This window comes from Heloderma suspectum, chromosome 1 (assembly GCF_057233095.1).
Source record: "Heloderma suspectum isolate Gila_16-S chromosome 1, 16-S_ref, whole genome shotgun sequence".
NCBI lineage: Eukaryota > Metazoa > Chordata > Lepidosauria > Squamata > Helodermatidae > Heloderma > Heloderma suspectum.
This window is the reverse complement of record NC_139458.1, coordinates 266051634-266073617: the sequence shown is the minus strand read 5'-3', so window position 1 is coordinate 266073617 and position 21984 is coordinate 266051634. Positions and strand designations below refer to the sequence as shown.

The 21984-nt window shown below is 50.0% G+C and overlaps 1 protein-coding gene across 1 annotated transcript; it reads left to right on the top strand.

Moving 5' to 3' along the window:
- The first annotated feature begins 1150 nt into the window (after positions 1–1150).
- GDF7 (growth differentiation factor 7) lies at positions 1151–19231 on the top strand. The gene is made up of 2 exons (XM_084826515.1): positions 1151–1557; positions 9739–19231. Exons 1-2 carry the CDS (start codon positions 1230–1232, stop codon positions 10716–10718), a joined length of 1308 nt encoding a protein of 435 aa, XP_084682641.1. The 5' UTR covers positions 1151–1229; the 3' UTR covers positions 10719–19231.
- Positions 19232–21984: the final 2753 nt, after the last annotated feature.

Genomic DNA, 21984 nt, shown 5'->3' with positions numbered 1-21984 from the left:
AACTGGCGAAGGGAGAACTGCCCAGTTCATGTGCTTAGGGGCTTTGGTACGAATTCATGCACTAATTAATGCATCCATTACTAATCAGCACTGATATCCCTACAGTTAGTAATGCACAATTCTGTGCTGATAGTATTAATAGTGGCAGCAAGGATTCATGGGAGTCATAGTAGGAAGAGTGTGGCAATAACAACACAACGGTTAGTAGTGGCAGCAGCACCACTACCAGTAGTAATAGTGGTGCCGCTTCTGCTGTTAATACCAGGAGCAGTTCTCGCACACACCCAATTTTAAGCATATTTATTCGATGCAACTGGCACTGGGTTCAAGGGGTTTTCCAGCGCAGTCCCGCGCGTGTTTCCTAGGAAGTGTGTTCAAAGGGTCTCAGTGAGCGTGCTTCGGATTGTAGCCTAACGCCCGTAGGACTGCAACTACAGAAGCACAAAGAACTATGCCACCCCTCCTGCCACTACCACCACCACCACCGCTGCTCCCGCCTGTGCTACTAGGAGTGCATTCAACCGTCGGTGGGGTAGTATATACGTGTTGTAGTTTGGGGTGAAATTATGCACGATTTCTATCGGAAGGAACAGAGAAAAGCGGGGGGGGGGACAAGAAAAGGGGTTCCCCCTCCAGGGAGGTTGACCGGGGCTGTGCAGCCTCCTCTCGGGCGATCCCGATTCCGGTCCCCTTGGGAGGCGCAGGACCCCCGCCCACTCGCCCCTCCGACATCCCTCCCCGCTCTCGCCCCGCCGCGCTTCCTCCGCGCCGGGCGCTCGCTCTCGGCCGAGCCGGCACAGCAGCCCCGCGCGGCAGCCCTCGCCAGCCCCCCGGCTTGGCGCTGCTTCCGACGGGTTCCATAAAAGCGTGTTGTTGCTTTCCGAAGGGCAGGGAAATGGGAAGCGGGGGCGGAAGGAGAGCCGCGGCGAGCAAACACATGACGCAGCGCAGCTCCTCCGGCCCGGCGTCCTGCCCCCGCTCGCGCCTCGCCGGGCGCGCGGCTCGGCCCCGGACAGCGCCGCTGCCACGCGGCGGCCGCTCGGCAGGGGGCGCTGCGCGGGGCCCGCGCCGCCGCCGCCGCCGCCCGCCCGCCCGCGCCGCCGCCGCCGCCGGCGACGATCTAACACAATGTTAAAAGCGGCCGGGGAGCCCGAGGAGCCCTCACAGCCCCTGCGCAGCCCCCGGAGCCGCCGAGCCGCGTCTGCGCCGCCGAGGACGCCGCCGGGAGCATGGCGCTGAGGGCGGCCGCGGCGCTCTGCCTCTGCTGCCTCTGGAGCGCCGGCCGCCTGCGCCGCGGGCAGCTGGACGCCGCCGCCGTCCGGGCCCCGGAGGACGCCGCCTGGGCGCCGGAGCGCAGCCAGCGCCTCGGCCGCGGCGCCGCCCGCAACGCGACGGTCGTGCCGCACCGCTACATGGTGGCGCTGTACCACCGCCTGGCCGGCGGCGAGGGGCCGCTGCTGCCCGCGGCGGCGGAGGGCGAGGGCGAGGCCGGCAGAGCCGCGGCGGGCGGCCGCGCGGACACCGCCACGGGCTTCGCGGACCAGGCGCAGCCGCGAGGTGAGCGAGCGAGCGAGCGAGCCCGGGCCGGGCCGGGCGGGCCGGGCCGGGGGCGCCGAGGGGAGGCCACCTGCGCGCGGCGCGCGGGGAGCCCGGGCGGGCGCAATCCAGCGCGCCGCCGCTTGCGAAGGATGCTGAACGCCGCCGGCCCGCCACCCCGGGGCGCTCCGCGGCGGATCAGGTCGGTGTCGTGGGGGTCGGTTCTGCCCGTGTTTGCCAAGCCGCGCTGGGGTTGCCAGCTTATATCCCTGGGAGTAAGCCCCGCTGAACTCAGCGGGGCTCACTTCTGAGCAGACAGGTCTGGGGGCTGCACCCTTAATCCAGCCGGAGGCTTTCTCCTTTTGCGATTTGCTCTCCAAGTGAGCGACTTGCCTAGGACGGCTAGCTTAACTCTTTCTTTCAAAGCTCCCAGGGATCGTCTCAGTACAGCCAAATCTATGGCCGGTCTCCAGACCCTTCTTCAGACGTGGGGACGAATATGGGATGGCAAGCGGGCAGGGAAAGAGAGAAACGACCCTGTCTTCACTCTGGGAAGAGATTTGGCCCCGTCCATCCCAAAGACCATCATCAACCCCCAGTTTTACCGAGTGACCTAATGCGGGTTGAAGCATCGCACTGAATCAGTCCCGAGGCAACCCAAGGCAAACCAGCGGTGGTCTTCCGCGGCCCACATCTCGAGAGGCAGGATCCTTCCCAAACTCACGGGGCAGTCTGGTCCAACTTTGGCCTGAACTAATTGGAAAAAGTCACTCTCCATTCACCTCCAATAGTCCCCAGCTAAAATAGTCCCCAGCTAAAAGTCACTCTCCATTCACCTCCAATAGTCCCCAGCTAATCTGATCCTATCTAAAGGATCAAATTCAAAACAACAACGCCCCCCCCCCCGCCCCCAGTCTAATAGTTCCTCTTCAGTTTGACCGATTCCATTCCAGTCTGTCTAGACTCTGCGACTGATTTGAAGGTGTATCCGATCCGGATTGATTGACACACACCACACACACACAAGAGAGAGCAAGAGCCGTTGCCTGCTTGGGGTGTGCGAGTGTGTAGGTTTATAATCGTAAAACGTTTAAAACATTTCTGGAGAAAAAAATGTACTATATACTCGCAGGTTGGGGTGGGGGTGGGGATCTTTATGTGAACCCAAGTCATTAAAGCGGCAGTTCTGTATGTACTTTCCTGGAGTAAGCCCCGCTGAACTCGGCGGGACTGACTTCTGAGTAGATATGTATGGGATTAAACTGTGAATCAATTCTGACTCCGGGAAAAATGCAGAGACCTCACTGACTGGTATAATCATAATAATGTGTAATTCGATCATACGGAGAAAAAAGCGCCAGTGACCGAGGAAAACTGCCATGTTGGAGTTTCTTTTTTGGTCAATCCAAGCCTTTCTGTGGATCCAGAGGCATATAAATCTGCGGCCAACCCAACGGTGATACGGCAGAGCCCTCAAAGTGACGAGGCTTTATGGACTTTACTGTGGACCCCGAAGTTCCGGTGGTTTAATATGAAGCCACAGGTTGGAGCTCAGCCCCGAGGTCGAGATGTCCCAGCAGCGTAAACGCGACGAGGCTTCTGAGAAGCGCGGCATTTGTTTCTCTGACCATCCGCTGCTTTTGAGAGTACTGAGCAAAAGGAAATGGCACTCAGAAATGTAGGGGAAAGAGAGGGGGAAGAAGAGGAAGAATCTAGACGCGGTTTGCGCGCGCGTGTGTGGGGTGTTTATGCGTTAAGAAAAGAAAGAAGACCGTTTGTTTTTCCAGGGGAAGAAAAAGGCGAGGAACATTCGAAACCATTTCTGCGGTCGATTTCCTGCCTCGATCAGCAGCGGCAGAGCGAACAACACGGCCCCTGGTCCCGACTCCCGCGGCTGCGCCGCTCCTCCAGCGCGGCGCGGGCCAGGTTTTGGCGTCCACCCAGCGCCCTGCGTTGACTCGGGAGGCCCCTGAGCGCGAAAAGAGCGCGGAGGTGAATGGCTGCTTGACAGGCGGGTGCGCAGAGCAGGTGTAAGGCGAAGAGAGGGGGGAGAGCGCTGCTGCGGGGCGGCCAATCCGCGGAGGCCTCCTTCCGAATGCAAATGCGACGTGGTCCCCTGCAGGGACCGAAGGCGAGCGTCCCCCCCCGGAGGACTTCCCGCCGGCCCGAGAGGGCTCGCCTCCTTCGCTGGCGCGTGGCGGGCTGGGGCGGCTCTCTTCGCCCCCCAGCCGCAAGCCGAAGCTCCACGATGCTCAGCATCTTCCGATGTGCCCCCCTTCTTCCTGGGCTGGCGCTGCTTAGGTTGGAAGACGGCGGGGCATCTTCCCCTGCCCCTTGCAGATGCGCTACCTCCCTGTCGGGGCAGTCAGGCTGACACAGAACAGGTCTCCCCCCACCCATGCAAGCGCCTTCCCTTCCCTTCCCTTCCCTTCCCTTCCCTTCCCTTGGCTTTTGGGATGCTCTTGGGTGGTGGCGGCATTCCTGATTTCCCGACTTTGGCAAGGTGGGGAAGCGGTGCTGTTGTTGTTGGGGTGTTTTGCTTTACAGTTTGGGTCATCTGGATCGCATTAATCTCCGCTGGAGCCATTAGCGAGGAGAGGCCGAGAACAATGTAAACGCATTTCGAGTTGGAGAGGCAGAAGCCTCCCCTCTCGCCTTCCCTGCCACGAGCCATTTGGCACACGACCCTTGAGGAGGTGTACGAAAGAATCGAACAAAACCCCCAACTTGTTCAACAAACCCCCCAACTGCGCCTGCTCAGGGGCTGAAATGAACCCATCTACTTGGCTTGAAGTTGACAAGCCGACTAGAGGATCTGCTTTGAGTGCTTAGCTCCATTTTTGTTTCTGATGTCAGTTGTTTGGTCTGTTTATGAGGGCCACAGTGCAGCCAGACTCAAGCAGCTTTAAGTGAAACGAATTTCAGACGGAGAGATTTAAGCGCTTAATTTCCCCCCTTCCAAAGCCATGGCACTTCAGGCTGTGTTTAACTATCTGTGGCCGCCTTTCAGACACTTGGTTATTTATTTATCCTACTTCGTGTGGGTCTCCTTTCTACGAATTTGCGCTGAAGGTGGCACGCAAAACCACTAAACGTCAAAAAGAAAATATACGGTAAAACCACAGTGAAAAAAGAGGGCAGGATAGAGCCAGACTACTTTTACTTTGGCTGCATCGTATCCACCATACCCTACTGTCCTGCGCCGTCAAAGAAGCCCTGAGCAGTTAAAATGCTGCGACAAGATCTGCTTTCACCCTGCTTCTAATCCTCAGTATTTTTCATCTTTCTGTAAAACGTTCCCCAGAGTTCTCTGCACTAGGCTGCAATACTAAATGCACCTATTGGGGAGTAATTGAAACACAGAGGAACTTATTCCCGAGCAAAGATGAGTAGATTGCGCTGTTCAATACGACTTTTTTTTTAAAATCATACAAATGAGAGCGGTGAGGTTGCGGGGGAAGCGGCCAGCCAATCGGTCCAATAGTTTGGCAGAGTTTGGCAAACGAGCAGCAGAGGTCTCCCTCATTTCTAGCGGAACAAATATCGCCCATTTCCGACTGTTATAGAAAGCGTGCATGGAGCAACTGGGCTGTGGAAAGATATAAATATCAGGTGCTTTTAAAAACAGGTTACACAAGGGAGTAAAAACAAAATTACGTCTCCACTCAACTAAAAGGAAGGGCTAGGTTACCCCGGCGGCCTCCTGTTGTCTTCTGGGTTTTGCTAGCGATTGTGAACTTTTTCTTTAATGAAGATTATCTGCCTGCCGCAGGGAGAGACCCCGAGCTGTCAAATCCGGTGGAAGGGCAGGAAAGCGGCAGCAGCCCATGTTTCCAGCGTCTTTGTAAAACCATGTCTCCGCACTGCGATCTGGTGAAAACGGGAGCGGCGGGCTTTGGGGGCTAAATAATTGAATTAGTCCAATCCCGATATTCCTTCCCAAATTGTCTTAATGGATGGGGTTGGAAAAGGACGGATAAACCATCAAGGGGCATGAGAAGTCCCACTGCGCAAATTGTATGGGAACGCCGCACAACAGTTTGCGCAATTTTGCCTGCGGCTCAGTGCCACCGGTGGGTGGGGTCAGTCGCTGCCGAAAGAATTTACCGCTTAAGGTTACTTAGCTGTTTTGTTATCCACAAACCCACGTTCATTGACATATCTAGCGCTAAAAATAAATAAACCCATCCACCAGTTATGCATGGAGCACAAGTCATTGGGACGATGGCAGCGTGGCTTAACTTCCTAGCGAGTATATGCTTAGGATTACACCCACCGAAAAATATATTTGTCGACAAACTGGGAAGTATGACAAATGTTTCCGTGATAAAGGCTAGAGGAGTCTGAACACCAACCTGGGGCGGGGGAGGGGGCGACTGAGATGTTCCCGAAATGTGACCTGATTCAAAGCAGGCTCAGCGAAGTTAAGGGAATTACGCTGATTTATGCCCGAGTACTTCTAACAGAAATAGTAGTGTTGTGACCCGGTTAAATACATTTTAAGTGGCAGGAATTTTAAACTTGTGAGTTTTAGGGTGCAATCCGATGCACACGTGCCTGGGCGTAAGTGTCACTGAACTCAGCCGGACAACTTCGGCTACTGGGCGGTATAGAAATATAATAAATAAATAAATGAAATGTCCGAGTAGAGTATGTAGACATCGCTGTAGCATGTTTAACCTATTGATCAAGCGTGTCTAGATTTGCATCAGAAGAATACTTCCGCGAACGATGATATTGGAAGAGCAAACTTTCTTTTTAGAAGATTCAGGCAGGTGCGTCCGCAGAAGGCCCCATCTTAGGAAAGGCGTCCCCTTCTGCGACTCTTCTAAGATGGAATCTACAGCCACCCACAGTTTCGGAAGTTCTTCTATGCAAACGATAGACATTTTAAATAAATACATAAATCTACGTCGCAATTTAAGGAGAGGACACTTTTGAAGTCGATCGGATCTGTTGCTTTTAATTGATCTAACCGCTAAGACTTGCCACCGGGGTAAACGGACTGCCTGGCTGGCGCTGTCTCTTTGCAAATATCCTACGCACCAGTTTATTTCCTCCGTTTTCTACCGGAAAGCCGCAATATATGATTCTGTTTGTATTCCAGGTAGTGAGTTTACACACACACTCAAAACCCAGGGATGTGTGGTAAGTATATATGCGTGCATATGCGTGTTTGTATGTACACGGAGTAAAATAATTACCCACTTAAGCCTGAATCTCACTGATTCAACGAGGGAGTTAAGCAGGTGCTCCTGTCTTACTGAAACCAATGATACCTAAATGTACCTGACTTTGCCTGGATCACTGACTATCATTCATTCTAGCTGCTGTGTAAGAATTACATATATTTGGAAGTAGGGACGTCTGCTTTTGGTTTGGTCCATAATGCTGCAGACGTGGCAGCTCGGTCTCCAGAGGCGCTGAAAGCACGGGGTCTCCCACGAGGAAGGATCAACGGGTCGCTCTGAGGTTCTTCTGGCCGGCGGGTGGGCGGCCGGGCCCCCTCGGGACAGAGGCTCCAAGCCTGAGCACAGCGAAAGGCCCCGAGACGTCCTTCGACCTGCCTGGGTCTCTCTGGGCGTTTCAAAGCAAACTGAAACCAGCTGAGTCCTTCAAAGGACTCTCCTGTCTCCTTATCTTGTTTCTCTCGGGACGTTTAGATCTGATCGGAGAGGAAAAGAGCAACCCCCCAACAAACAAAAAACCCACCCCACAACCACCCCGACGTCCGCCGTATATGCAGCTTGTGGCTGGCCTAGAGGACAAAACCCGGAAAGGGGTGTCTCTGGTTGACCCGCCCCCCCCTTTCTTTGAAGGCGAGCAGAAGGAGTCAAGGATCGGAAGGCACTCACGGCCGCAGAGAAGAACTTCTCCCACTTAGTCGTTTCATTTGACCTAGAGCTCAGCTGCAGAAAACCCCGGGTCTGTTACTTAATGCATCAAGAAGAACGTGAGCATGTACAGAGAGTGTATCTTTGCCCCACCGAGTAATGAGAGAAACTCCCCTCCCTCCCCATTGTATCTGAAGACGTTTCCACTCGGCATCTTTTAGGCAGGCTCTTTTTAAGGTGCAAAGCATCGCCCATTCTCCCCCAGGTCAAAACCGAACAAAGTCGATTTGGAGGAGTAAGGAGGACGCGGGGCACACAACAACCAGTGTGGTGTAGTGCTTAGGGTCCTGGACTGGGACTGCGGAGGCATGGGCTCCCGTCCCCACTTGGCCATGAATTGCATTGGGTGACTTTGGACCAGTTACTGTCTCAGTCTGACCTACCTCACGGGGTTGTTGTGAGGAAAAAACAGAAGAGGCGGTCCATGCAAATTGCCTTGGGTTCCTTGCGAGAGGAAAAAGGGGGTGATATAAATGCAATAATCTATTTTTTAATCAGTGAAAACCGATTGGGTGGCCAAAGGAAGTCTGGAAGAACTGTGGCTACATGAAAGGATACGATCTCGAAGAGGGAGGTCTTAAGCCCCCCTGAAGCAAGGTCAGGCGAATTCCCTGGGCACGATCCAGTCGAACGTAAAGCGCTGAGTTCAGTGGGAGAGATGAGATTAGTAGGCACATCCCATCTCTCTTTAGATGATGTCCACCTGACATAGGCGTCTATATAAATGGGACTGGGATCCTGGCTGCAATTCTATAATGCTTTCTTGGGAGCAAGCCCCATTGGCTTCAATGGCGCCTACTCCTGAATAGACATGCATAGGATTGCAGTCCAGTGGGCACTCACCTTCTTTGGTGGGGGATGATTCATTTTACCCGGTATGCGTGCGTGTGTGCGTATGTGTGGAGAAGCGTAGAGTGAGAGGGGGAGGGACATGTGTTATTCTGGTTAGGAAGCCGTATTTGACAATCAAGATCTGTTATTGTCCATTCTTTCTTTTACTTCGTCTCCTCTCTTCTATTTATTTTAACTTAATTTTGTTTATTTGTCGACGTCACATCTGATTGGTTTAATTAATCCCAGGAAAAGTTCGCGTCTGGCTTGGAACATGAATAGACGGGGAGGGGTTAATAATCCTCACAAGGGATTCGACAACCATCAAACAAGACTAACTCCCCCCCCCCCCCGCGCGCGCCTCGCTTTTCTCCCCAAGAATATAGACGAGCGCGCGCGCGTGAACAAAATGATCCTTGACAGATTGGAAAAATGTTTAACTTGGCTCGGAGTATTAAACGGGGAGGGTGGGAAGAAAGACATGAAACAATCCTCCCGAACCTGCTCAATTCAAGGGCTAAGAAATAAATACAGATGGTTAGTGTAAAGACCCTTCGGAGTTTCTTGGTTGTCTCTCCTTAATGGAAGGCAGGGCGGGGGCGGGTTCCAACCTAGTCAATTTAAAAGGAAACTCTCTCCAGCGCTTAATCTAGAAAATAAGCCGGGTTGCAACCTCAAAATTGCTTTAAAAAATAAACAAATCTCTCAGGATTTGAAGGCTCTTCTCCCCCCCCCTTGTCTTTATGATGAAGAGGTTGCACTCTGCACACCCTCAAGGGCACTATTTTTAATGGCGGCTTCACATCTTCCAGGGCTGAGCAGTGAAAGATGGGTTCTGGAGGAGGTGGTTGATCTGTGTGTCCCTGGTGAGCCCACACGTTGGGAGACGGGGTCTTGATTACATTGGGCTCCCAGGGCAAGCTCAGGGTCCCCCCTCAGAACGCGTGTTTAATGCCCAGGCACAGCGGCAGTAGTGATCAGAATGCCTCTGAGCACGTGCAGAACGCCCTTCCTTCGTTAATAACAAGTCACCACCAGTGGACGGGGGGCGGGAGTTAGGCGTTCCCAAGGGAGAATGCAACAGCTTGAGCCCCGGCACCTCGTGGCCAACAGGCAGCTGCCTCCTGCTGATAAGAGCAGCCCGTGGGGGCCGGGACGCAATGACACTGGCAGCCGGGCAGTGACAAGCGACCGATCCCGCCGCTGATTTTAGGCGTTCCCAGACGGGGCGAGGAGACTGCGGGGGGGGCGAGGAGACTGCGGGGGGGGCGAGGAGACTGCGGGGGGGGCGAGGAGACTGCGGGGGGGCGAGGAGACTGCGGGGGGGGCGAGGAGACTGCGGGGGGGGCGAGCCCCACCGGCCACGGCGATTGCGCCGGGCAGCCGCCGACCTGGGGGCGCAGCTCACTTCGCGGAGAGCCTCGGCAAGCGCCACTTCTCCATTCACACGTCCTTCTTCCGCTCTCCTTTCTTCCAGACGACTCTCCCTCGGAGGCCGGGCAGCAATACCTCTTCGACATCTCCAGCCTGCCCGAGCGGGACGAGGTGGTGGGCGCCGAGCTGCGGATCCTGCGGAAAGCGCCCGAAAACAGGAGCTTGGCCTCGTCCCCGGAAGGGCTCCTCCATCGCCTGCTGCTCTCCACGTGCGCCGGCCAAGAGGAAGGCCGCGAGCCGGAGCTCCTGGACTCCCGCGCGGGAGACCTCCTGGACTCGGGCGGCGGCGGCTCCCCCTCGTCGCCCACGTGGGAGGTGTTCGACGTCTGGGCAGCCCTGCGGCGCGGGGCGGGGGGAGGCGGGCGGCGCCAGGCGCTGTGCTTCCTCCTGAGGATCGTCTCGGATCAGTCCGGGAGGCTGCTGTCCCCCGGGGAGCTGGGCTTCCGCAGGGGGCGGCCCCCGCAGCAGCAGCCGCCCCACGAGAGAGCCCTGCTGGTGGTGTTTTCCCGCACCAAGCGGAAGGAGAGCCTCTTCAAGGAGATCCGCGAGAAGGTCAAGGCCCTGAGCGCGGGGCCCGGCCTCCGGCTGGAGCCGCCCGACTCAGGCCGAGAGCCCCTGGCCAAGCAGCGGCGGCGGCGGCGGAGGCGGCGGCGGACTACGCTGGCGGGCCGGGCCGCCGGGGGCCGAAGCCAGGGCAGGAAGGCCAAGAGCCGTTGCAGCCGCAAAGCCCTGCACGTCAACTTCAAGGAGCTGGGCTGGGACGACTGGATCATCGCGCCCCTGGATTACGAGGCGTACCACTGCGACGGCGTGTGCGACTTCCCGCTGCGCTCGCACCTGGAGCCCACCAACCACGCCATCATCCAGACGCTCATGAACTCCATGGACCCCGAGTCCACCCCGCCGAGCTGCTGCGTGCCGTCCAAGCTCAGCCCCATCAGCATCCTTTACATAGACTCCGGCAACAACGTGGTTTACAAACAGTACGAGGACATGGTGGTGGAGACGTGCGGCTGCAGGTAGCGGCGTCGCCAGGGCAAGCCCCGCCCCGGCAGCCGCGAAAGCCCCGCCCCTTTCTCCGTCGCAGGTCAAGCCTGCCCAGGCCTTGCTCGGCTCTTAGGCCTGCTACCGACAGCTCTCCGGCGTGGGGGAAGGGGGATCCGGATCAGCTGTGTAAAAAGGAGGTGGGTTGGATTCAGCAGCCCCTTTCCGGGGGGTGCTGCTACTGACTATCTCCCCCACACAGTGAGCTGGGCATGCTGCATCCTTCAATAAGTCTGCTTTCCAGTCTTGGGTTAAATATTTCACCAAATGGGCACTTTAAAAGGAAGGAAGGAAGGAAGGAAGGAAGGAAGGAAAGTCTTGGAATTACAGTCTGTAGAATACTTCTGCAAACGTTTGCTTTTTCTCACCTATCTAGGAGGTTCGCTGAGGCGAATGACTTGTGGCAATAATCCATAGCGGTGGTGGTTCTCAAACTTGGATCTTTAGTGAACCCACTTCACTTTTCTACTAGCCAACCCCTACACTCCCCCTCCCCCAGTCAACCCCCATACTTTGCTCATAATTCTGGGGTATCTTCTAGAGGATACATAGTTCTCATGAGTCAGTGGACCAGCCTGGTAGGTCCCACCAGTTTCCTGTTTGAACTGAGAGTTTGCCCTGGAACCCACCACATATGCTGTATGGTGGGGGGGAAGATCAGAAGTGACAGACCACTGTCTTTCAGGGAATCTTGTCTGCCATTACTGATCCCTGATAAGTGTTCAGCTGAATACCGTTTGAAAAGCAGTGGTCTCTACCATCTCTCTCTTTTCCCACCACTTCCACTGCTCTCTTTAGCTGGTCCCAATTTCACTCATTTTGATATTTCTTTTGGAAGACAGTTTATTACAGACTCTTCCTCTAGTGCCATATCAAAGGAACACCGCGCCAGTTAATTGCTGGCTGGGGGGATGCTGGGAGATGAAATCCAACACATCTGGAGGGCACCATGTTGGGGGAAGGCTGGTCTAACATCACAATCCTATGCATGTTTATTAAGTGGCAATAATCCATAGTGGCAATAATCCACACTTGCTCCCAGGCAAGTGTGCTTAGAATTGTTGCAATCCTAAATACACTTACAGGCTGAAGGCTGAAATTCTGTGTGTACCTAATTGCCTGCGGCCATTGGATTCAGTGGGACTTCTGAGTAAACATGCATAGGATCAAGCTGCATGTGAATCAACGGATCCTTCCATATAAAATCCCCATAGTGGCTGACAGCAGGCAAATTTGGAATCAGTCTGGTTCGGTTCCCCCCATGTTTACATAGGACTGATTTGGGGCTGAAAATCCATTGGTCATGCTTTGAATCAGGGTAGCCAACTTCCTTTTTCTCAGGACTACTCCTTTCTCCAGATGATGGCCCTCCTGGTCTGGAAGTGTATTTTGCTGCATAACTGTTACTCATTCTTAGGAATTGAGACTCCATATCAGGGGTGCGGAACCTCTTTCAGCCTGAAGGCCAAATTTCATTACAGAGAGATGCTTGGGGGCTGCATTCTAGTTGTGGGTGGGGCTGAAGGCCAAAGGGGCAGTCCCCAAAATAATATGTATTTTTAGCATAAAGCCTTAGGAGGGGCATTTCAACCTCTTAGAATGGAGGGGATACTGCACGGAAGAAACCACCAAACAATAGGTAGTTGGGTGAGGGACCAGCAAAAGGGGGTGTGGCTATTTGGGGAACCCAAGTGCCAGAATGGGACCCCACGAGAACTGAGTTTGACCCCTAAACCTGAGGTTCTGCACCCCTGCTCTATATCAGCACTGCTATTTGTCAACAAGGATTTGACAGTTATGAAGCACGTGTAATGAATACTCCTTGACTTACAACCCCAGAAAAGAGTAACAGTGAAGTGTGGAATCATCTCTCTCTCTCTCTCTCTCCTTTGAAAGTAATTTCCTTTTTTCATATTGGTTATCTTCACCACATTTTGATTGAGATTTGGCTAGTAAAAAATTGCTTCATGGGCCAGATTTGGTTCACAGGCTGCCAGTTGGCCATTCCTGCTTTAACTCCTGGAGTATCTGCTTCTTCTCCATCGTCACATGAATAATTATTGCTGGTCTGTGCACAGGGAGAAATTAAAGAGCTCTTGTGGCTGAGGACTGAAAGGAACTCTCCCCATGCCCTCGCCCCAATCCAGACTAAATTATATAGCTACTAGTGAAATGCTCATTGTTATCCCTGATGGAGGGAGGGAGGCTTTGCTTACTGCAAAACCATCTGGGGTGTATAGAGTGCATTTCTGTGCACATGTTGCAGCTGGCCCACCTCACCTGCAACATCCCAGTCTGAGGCAGCCACTGTTAGGAGGAGACGGCAAGTTTTGTGCTCTCATAGCAACGGTGTCTTCATGTGTCGTAAGCGGACAGGCACTTGCATGGGCAGAAGTTGAGGGGTGAGCTCAGGGACACCATGGTGCTGGCAGCTAAGCTGCGCTCACTGTGCCCTTACTACCACTGATAATCCAGCCTTCCCCTTCAGGTCAGGTGGGAAGGACTTCTGTCTGGAACCCTGGAGAGGTGCACTTGGCTCACGTAGATAATACTGAGTTAGATGGTCCAGTGGTCTGATTTGGTATAGGGCAGCTTCCTGTGTTCTTTCCTATTACTAGCGGTGGTGGAGGACACACTGCTTAACACTGTGCAATGTACATGTGTTGGGTTGGATCCAGAATCTGCTTCCCATAGGTGGAAGGGCTCCTTCCATCCATGAGAGACTTCTGATCCAGCAGAGGAATTCTGCTGGCAGAATGGAGGAGGCAGTGACCTTTGTCCATTCCCCCCTTCCCCCTGAATTCTCCTACACCCTGCAGATGCTCCAGAGGGTTGGGGCCCCTGCTGGAACAGTCAGGGAGGTGGTGCTGGGGCTGCAGAGGGAAGAGGAATCAATGAAGACTGCATCCCCTCTTGGCAGGAGTGTTCTGGCAGGAGTGTTCTGAGTGGAATTCTGCTCTGGGAATGATCCCATTAGTGGAAAAGAAGCTGAATCCAACCCCCAGTCTTTTGGTTCTTTTTAGAAGCTGGACACAATCTGCTTCTAGTATTAAGTGGAAGGGTAAACAACCTTTTACTATTCAATTTACTAAAGTGACAGAAAGTAGAAATGGAACTTTTTAGATCAGAATGTGCTAGACGGGAATATGTTGCAATCCACTGTTGTGTGCTGAACGCTTGGAGCTCTTTGGTGAAGGGGAGCAGCTCTGAACATGCACCTCTTAGCAGCTACCCCCTCAATTAAGAGGAAAGGGAAGCCTCATATGCCCCCTGTGCAGGGGTGCCTGCCTCTGTAAGGGACACTGAAGCAGAAAAGATAATCTTTTGGCAAGATTCTTCAGACGCACAGCGCAAGGCTTGGTTGCTTGCTGGTTTTTCAGTTTCTGCTTGCGATTATGATCTTTCCCTCCAGTTTTGGGTCTTCCTGATTCAAGACTTGTTAATAACTTTTCGCCAGGGAAGAAGGTTTTATAGGAGGAGAAAATACTCTAGCAAGTTTGTCCACAAGTTTGTTTTGAGGTTTCAGTGTGAGGCAAGAGGAAATATAGAATACCCGTGTCAAGGAAAGTTGCCTGTGTAGATCATCTGAAGCAGCTTTTCCCAACCTGGTGCCCTCCAGCTGCCTCAGACTACAACTTCCTGCATTCCTGACCATTGGCTATGCTGGCTGGGGATGATAGGAGTTGTACTCTCCCATATCTGGAAGGCACCAGGCTGATCTGATGCACCTGCGGACATTTCATGTTTGTGCCTAATATTCTGAATAATACTACTGATCATTCAATTTCCCCCTCCTTTACAGATCCATATGCAGCCAAGAAGGGTCCTTTTTGGACCCAGTTCATTTTTGTGACAGATTCATGTAAAAAATGAAGTTTTTTTTTCATTGTTTCATGATGGTTACATCATTATGGCTTCCCAAGGACAGTAAAATTGTGGCATACGACAGCTGAGCGCTCTAGAGCTGCATTAGCAGGGTTCTGACATGGCCCCATTCTAGTGGACGGAATATAACCTGGGCTTGTTCAGATGGCTGAGAGTCGTGTTGTCTGTCAGGCAGCTTCTAAGTTTGCTACCTGGCAGCATGACAAGCTTAACTTTAACAGGTGACACTTATTCCATCACTGTAGCTCCATCCTAGGAAAACCAGCAACTCTCACTGGCTCAGATATATTTAGTTTCAGAGGCAGAAATACATCAAGCAAGCGCCTTCCAAAATGTACCTTGGCAGGACTGCCTGAGACTTTATCTGATACAGAGACCTGGTTCACACGTAATAATAACAACCCACGGGTTATTTAACTCATGGTTTGTTGCCCTATCCAGGGTTTGTTTGGGGGACAATTGAACAAACTGTGGTTTATTTTCTCAATCCCTGGATTGTTCGTTTCCCTCTTCCTTCCCTCCATCCCAAATGCATTTGCAGCACTGTAATACTGGCATGTAGAGCGGCTGGGTTTTTCTTTTTACCACTCTTGTTCACTGCCTCTGTAGCTTGGTGAAACAACCCATGAAGAACCCATGGTTCTGGGCTCACACAAAATGACAACCCATGGTTTAAACAACCCAGGGTTCATGATCAAAAAACAAACCATGATGCTCTTTCAAGGTTATTCGTGGCTAACAAACCACACTTTGTTAGCGCAGCTGCTTTTGCACATCACACAACCCAGGATTATGTGCATTATGTACAAACCAGGTCAGAGATTAATTGGAAATTTCACGGTAAAAGTATGCAGAAAACATGGTCTCCAACACAGGAGATTCACAAAGCAGGCCCTGGCAAATGCAGCTCATGCAGTCATCTGGATATGCATCTCTGCCTGCCTCATGTTGTTCAACCATTGCCCAATGAACGGCCTAGATGAGCCATTTCATGTGGATATAGACAAGTTTTCTCACTCTTGGCAACTCATTGTTGTGCATGACTAGTTGCACACAACCAGAACCTAAAAGGGAGATTTTTTATTAGATGGCTTCTGATAATTTTATACCAGTTCTATACCAGCTGATTCACACATTAATTTGGAGTAAAATAACCACTGCTTAAGAAAATACAAGATATGCAGATCTTTCCCTTCTATGTAGCAGAATGTATATATTTTAAAAGATCAATATTAACCCCCCAGTTATGACAATACTATTCATGTGGATATAGGGCCTGATTTTGATCTGAAAAGGTGTCTGAAGTCTCATCAGGTTCTACAGATTTTAGAAGTTTGTATGCTTGTGCAAGATCAGTCAGACTTATATTGGGTGAGATTATCACTGCAATCCAGATACCATAGCAGTGAATGGCAAAGCTCTCCTTGATTTTTAATGAAGATGGATTGCATCTCCCAGAACTGAAGTACCCGGCTGAACAAATCTTTTATTTTCTTGCTATGAACCTAGCAAGAACCTTGAACCTAGACTTTTTGACATAGAAATTTGTGTGCTGTGTTATTCAGACACTAGAGGTTGGCTGGCCTGCCAGCCTCATATCACTGGAGTGGGTGAAGGCGACAGGCAGCCAGCGAGCCTAAGTGTCTTCCAAATTTGGGGAGGGGAGAGAGGCATTGACATTAGCATCTGGTTGGTTGGTTTGATGTTGACCAGTTGGTCTCAGGGATTAATGCAGTAGGCAAGGGGATACTATTTTCAGTCACCTCTAGAAAAACTGAACAAACTTTTTCTTTATGGGTCCACTGCTATGAGTATATTTAGAGTCACATCCCCTATTATGATATATAGAGATTATTAGTAATTTTGAGTCAAAGTTCAGCGCAGTCATTCTTTGCAGAAAGAAATGTAGTGGGAGTCAGTACTGGAAATGGATCCTAATATAGCAAAGTTGAGAGTAGACCAAGTGATTTGAGCGAGGAGGGAATAATTGTGCAAAGAGCTGGAAGGGGGAGTTGCTGTTTTCATATGTTTTGCAAATGGTATTACAGCCCATGAAAAAGTATTAAATAGGAGTAACATGTTGGTAAGATGTGATGGGGCAGAATGAGACAAAATCTAGTCCACATAAAACATTACTGGCAGGCTAATACCTATGATAAGGAAATGGAGAATGACGAGGATTTAATGTTCATAATAAGAAAAGAATTCTATCATAACTCTTTATTTTGAGGAACTGCAAGGGAATTTGAGCAATGTTACATTTTGCCATGACAAATAAAGCTGTATCCCTCTTGAGTCTCAAAGGGCAAAGGACACTGTTAAGTGCGCATCAACACACACACAACCCACAAAGCTCTGATCTCCCTCAAGAGTGTTAGATACGCCTAAAGGCTGCTTCACCCTGCAGCACAGCATAGGTTCTGGTTGGTTTGTTAACCACCCCAGCCAGCCAGCCAGCCAGCCAGCCAGCCTCGCTGGGTTTGCACCTTGTGACAACCCACGCCCGGTGAGGGTAATCAGGGAACTGATCTGGCATGTGCAGGGCTGGTTAACAAGCCACCATGTCATATTACCCACCCTTGCGTCGTGCAAACCCGATCAATATGAATTTCCTGCATGGGTGTTGTGTTAATACAGAAACATGCATTTTTATGGTTTATCCTTGCCTATGATAAAGGAGGCGCTGTGATATTCAGAGGCGGTACACCAGTTGCTGGGGAACATGGGAGGGAGGGTGCTGTTGTGCTTGTGGTTTCCTGGTTGACCAGCTGGTTGGCCACGGTGTGAAGAGAATGCTGCACTAAATGGACCTTGGTCTGATCAAGCATGCCTCTTATGATCAAGATTACCTGCAAGTCTTCTGCTGTGCCTAACTTCTTGTCAATTGCACCGAATTAAATGAATGGGAAGCACCTAGGGAAAGTGCTTGGATTGTGTCCTATGATTACCATCTAGAGCAGCCTACCCCAACCTGGTGCCCTCCAGATGTGTTGGACTGCAACTCCCAGCTGCTCAGGGATGCTGGGAGATGTAGTCCAACACATCTGGAGGGCACCAGTTGGGGTAGCCTGCTCTAGATAATTATGTGACTAACTCAACCTCTCTCTCCCCCCATGTACTCATTGATATTTTGAAAGCAACAACTTTCCATGCCACACAGAAAACTGCTTTTGAAATTTGGGAGATTAAAAAATGAGCCACAGTAATTCGGGGGGCTGCCATTCCAAATAAGCAAGCCCAGTGTTCCATTTGGTTCGTGCAAGTCCTTGGGGGCATAGCTGAAGAAGCCATTTTGTAGCCTGTACAAGAACTTGCATACACCTGTGACATATGCAGTCTTGCCTCCTTAGCGAGTGTTAAAGTCAACATTTTGAAGGTCATCCTTTAAAAATAAATAAATCTGTTAAACATTCTCCAGCTTAATCCAGTATGTAAAAACGTATGCATGGATACTGACAATTGTGCCCCCCGCCCCACGCTACACACACACAGGTTGGAATCCATCATAATTTTATTGACTTTGGTGGAGATACGCCTGATTTACCGTGGGATTGGAATCAGGTCCCGTGAATGTAACTTATCTCAAAATATGACCAGAGGGAAGAGGGTGAAAATATCTAAAATTAAAAATAGTGTTGCACATCTTGACATTTTTTACATTGTTGGGTTCCAAATAGTTTAACTCTAACCTTGGTCAGACCTCAGGAATGCCCCACAGTTAAGAACTTCTGTTTCAGGGCCTTGGAACCCCTCCTGTGCTGTTATTATCAGTATTTTCTCCTGTCTCTTTTTATACGTTGATGGTTTGTTTCTGCAATGCATGCAGCTACTGTTCACTTGAATAGCTGTACAAAGGGATAAGCATGTCTGGAAATCAAGTCATTGGTAATTAGGTTCTAAAATCCAGTATTAGGACCCAAGCCGTTAGCATCCAGATCTGAAAACTGCAGCCTGTTAGACTGTTATTTCTTGTGTTTTTCTTTCCTCCTTATCAAGAAACTAGATTCCATTTTTGCAGGAAACTGGCTGCATTCTCATTGCTCCATATTTGTAATGACCCCTAGAGAAATGTTGTCGGAACATATTTATCCAACTGGCTAACTGAATACATTTACTGTCACCATACACTGAAGAACAAAAAAACTATTTGCAGTTTTACCAAGAAAACAAAGTTCCATACCCACTAATCCAGATTTTAATTTATACTTCTCTCATGTGTCGAAAATAACAGAATCTTGTTCTGCCTTTCCTATTTTTCATTCCTGAGAACTGTCGTTTACTGTATTTCTATAAGTGTCTGTGTATAAAAATAAATGCCTATTTTTCTGGATTAAAAAAGTATTATTTGGGTCTGAGTGTGTTAAATGTTTGATGGAAGATAGCTCTGTAAGTGGTGTTGTAAATGCATTGTGTGTATGTATTCTAAAATTTAAATAGATTGTACATATTGGATTGTAAATGAACTGTAAACAAGCAATATATATTTTCTTGAACATATTATATAGTGGTATATATTTGTTAAATAAGCAATCTTGTATACTCTTAATTAACCTTTTAAATATTTTGTACAGATAAGATTATTAAATATTTTATTGATAAGTGCTTCACACATTTTTCTTTGGAGATTTTTTTTGCATTGTCAGAAGTTGGAATGTTCAGCTAGAAATGACATTTCTATTATTTTTTACTGGGTTTTCCCAACAGAAGCCTCCAGTATTTATTTATGCAGCACTTTTCAGAAGCACTTTTTAAACCAGATTTGTCCTCCAGTCCCAACAACCTTGTGAGATAGGATGCTGTTTTTCACATTTTACATACAAGGGCAGAAACTAAGTAAATGTCGCTCAGGGAAGCTGTGGCTGAGATGTCCAGGAGACTAGCCACTAACCCAGACCAGTTGTACAGTCAGTGGATATCCTCCATAGGAGTCAAGGATGTAGAGTTGCCATGACAGAAAATCCATTTCTATCATTCTGTTCTCCTGCCAAGGGCCCATCTCACTGTACTGCTACAATGCTGGGCGTGGGCCAACAGTCACACAGTTCATATCAGTTGGCCTTGTAACAGCTAGGAGCATCTGCCAAAATTTCCCCAGGCCACTCTCAGGAAAGCTGGAGCAAATCCATGTGCAGGGGCTTTGGGAAGAATTTGCTACTGGATGCTTCTGGCTAATGCAAGAGGATCTTCAGCTGACATGAACTACCTGGCTGTGTAGAATCTGAATAAGAGATGAGAACAGAATGGATCTTGATGGGGAATGCTGGTTCAGAATTGCAGCCTATATTATTTACAGCCTGGTCCTAATCATGCTTTACTCATACGTGCCATTGTTTGTTTACTTATAAACAAGTGGCACTGACTGCAATGACACTTGCTTCCAAGTAAGTATGTTTAGGAATATTTCACAATTTTAGTTTAGGGATTGTTTTGCATCAGAACCAAGCTCTGCTGCATTAAATGGGGTTGACGCTACACACACTGAAGTTTTTAGTTCGCTAGAACTGAATTTTAGCTGCCACCTTCCCCCAGTTAAGTGTGTTTGGGCCAGCTAACGCCGATGGGATAAACATCCCACTCCTAACTACAAGTAGCGGCAATAGTGCACTAGATACTTTGCCACATCAGGGCCAGTTGAATACATTTTGTTGCCTGAGGCAAACAGAAGGGTGACCCTCCCTGTTCTCAAACTGCACTTAAGAACAGCAGGCTAGCTTGGAGGGTGCAAGGCAGGTTGTCCGGCACACAGCTCTGTCCTCCAACACCTTCCTGTTGCTCACTCACCACATGGCCTGGTGCCTGCTCACTGTCCGCTCAACCAAATGCTGCACTGTAGTAGCAGCTCCAGCATTTGTCATATGAACACAGCAATGAACGTTCACATGATGCCTGCTAGCTGGCTTTCTGCCTGCCTGCTTGGTTAGGGTCCTTTCCCAGAGGCACTGTCTGTGACATGTTGGGAGAAGATGATGGGAGAGACAACCAGCCAGGCCTGGCCACCAATGAGCAAGCATCGCCTCCACTGGGGCATTGGCTCAGGAGGATGGGAACACCCAAGAGCTGGAGGGCATCCTCTACCTGAGGTGGCCTCCTTAGTCTGCCTAAATGTGGGCCTAGTCCTGGCGACAACCAATTTAAGGCACGTTGTGTGCAGTTGTCCTACAGTGCTGCCTATCAATTGCAATTCATGCACATGGTTACCATTTCATTTATTTTAATTTGGGACTATTTTGGTGCTGCCTTTAAGGGTGTAACGCATTTAAGACTTGTGCAGGGGTTTGGCTCCAAGAGGGTCATTGGTATCTTGTTCCCACTCATTTCATTTCTCAGCTATGTAACCACTTTGTGTGGCACTACTACACTACATTAGGTCTAAGTGGAGGGTGAAGTTTCTGTGAAGGGTGAGGGTGCATGGCCTCACACTTCTGCACTGGCTCGGTTTGGTTTTATGGGCACAGATGTCATTATGACTCACTCTGGAGTGTTGCTTTGCTGGCATGGAGACCTTCAACTCTCCACAACAACAAAAACAACAACCACTGTCATTTGTGACCCACCTAAGGTTGAGAAGAGTATCTATCTATCTGGGCATTATTTCCATCCTCCTATCGAAGTACAACTGCAGGCCTGATCTAGAGTCCTAGAATGGACATGGTTCAGGGTGCTATGGCTGTAGATTAAGTTCATTTCAATTCTGAAGTACTTTGCAGAGGACCTTTCAGAATGAATTGGACCAAGCAGAATGTAACAATGACGAAAAAATCAAAGTACAAAAAAATCAACCAGCTACCCCAGGATCCCCTCCTCCAAGCCTATAAACATCATGTGTAATATTTATAACATCTTCACAGTGTTATGAGAGAAGCACTTTGTAAGCACCTTGGTACAATACACAGCATGGAGAAACCCATTCCCATTATGAGCAGCGACAGAGGGACTGAGACATCTCAGTGCTTGAGGCACAAAACCCAAAAGGTGGTAAAAGTAATAAGACATTAAATAATTTACCATTTCCTGCCCTTTAGTGCCATCAGAAAAATCTGCCACCTGAGAAGGCCACTTTATCATCCCTTATTAAAGGGCTGGTGCTGAATGCCAATTTTTTTTTTAATTATTATGTCTTTCTTAGAGCAAGGACAATGGCATTCTCCCTCCCCTGTTCCATTTATACACATGTGCTGCCCTGCTCCATAAATTCTGCATTTGTGCTGCTTAGAGCAACAGCCACATCTGGCAACTACACTGTATTCTTACCAGCTTTCTCTTTCAGTCTTATATACTGGCGTAATCATTCTTGGTCACTTGGAAATTCTCCATGGATTGTTATTTTGTCTAAGTTCCAAGAAAGAGGCTCAGGGGCTCA

What these genes read in the sequence shown, in the direction of transcription:
- GDF7 (XM_084826515.1), top strand. Translation starts at nt 1,230, where the DNA reads ATGGCGCTGAGGGCGGCCGCGGCGCTCTGCCTCTGCTGCCTCTGGAGC. An exon ending in GGACCAGGCGCAGCCGCGAG is followed by an intron (nt 1,558 to 9,738) that starts GTGAGCGAGCGA and finishes CCTTTCTTCCAG; the next exon opens with ACGACTCTCCCTCGGAGGCC.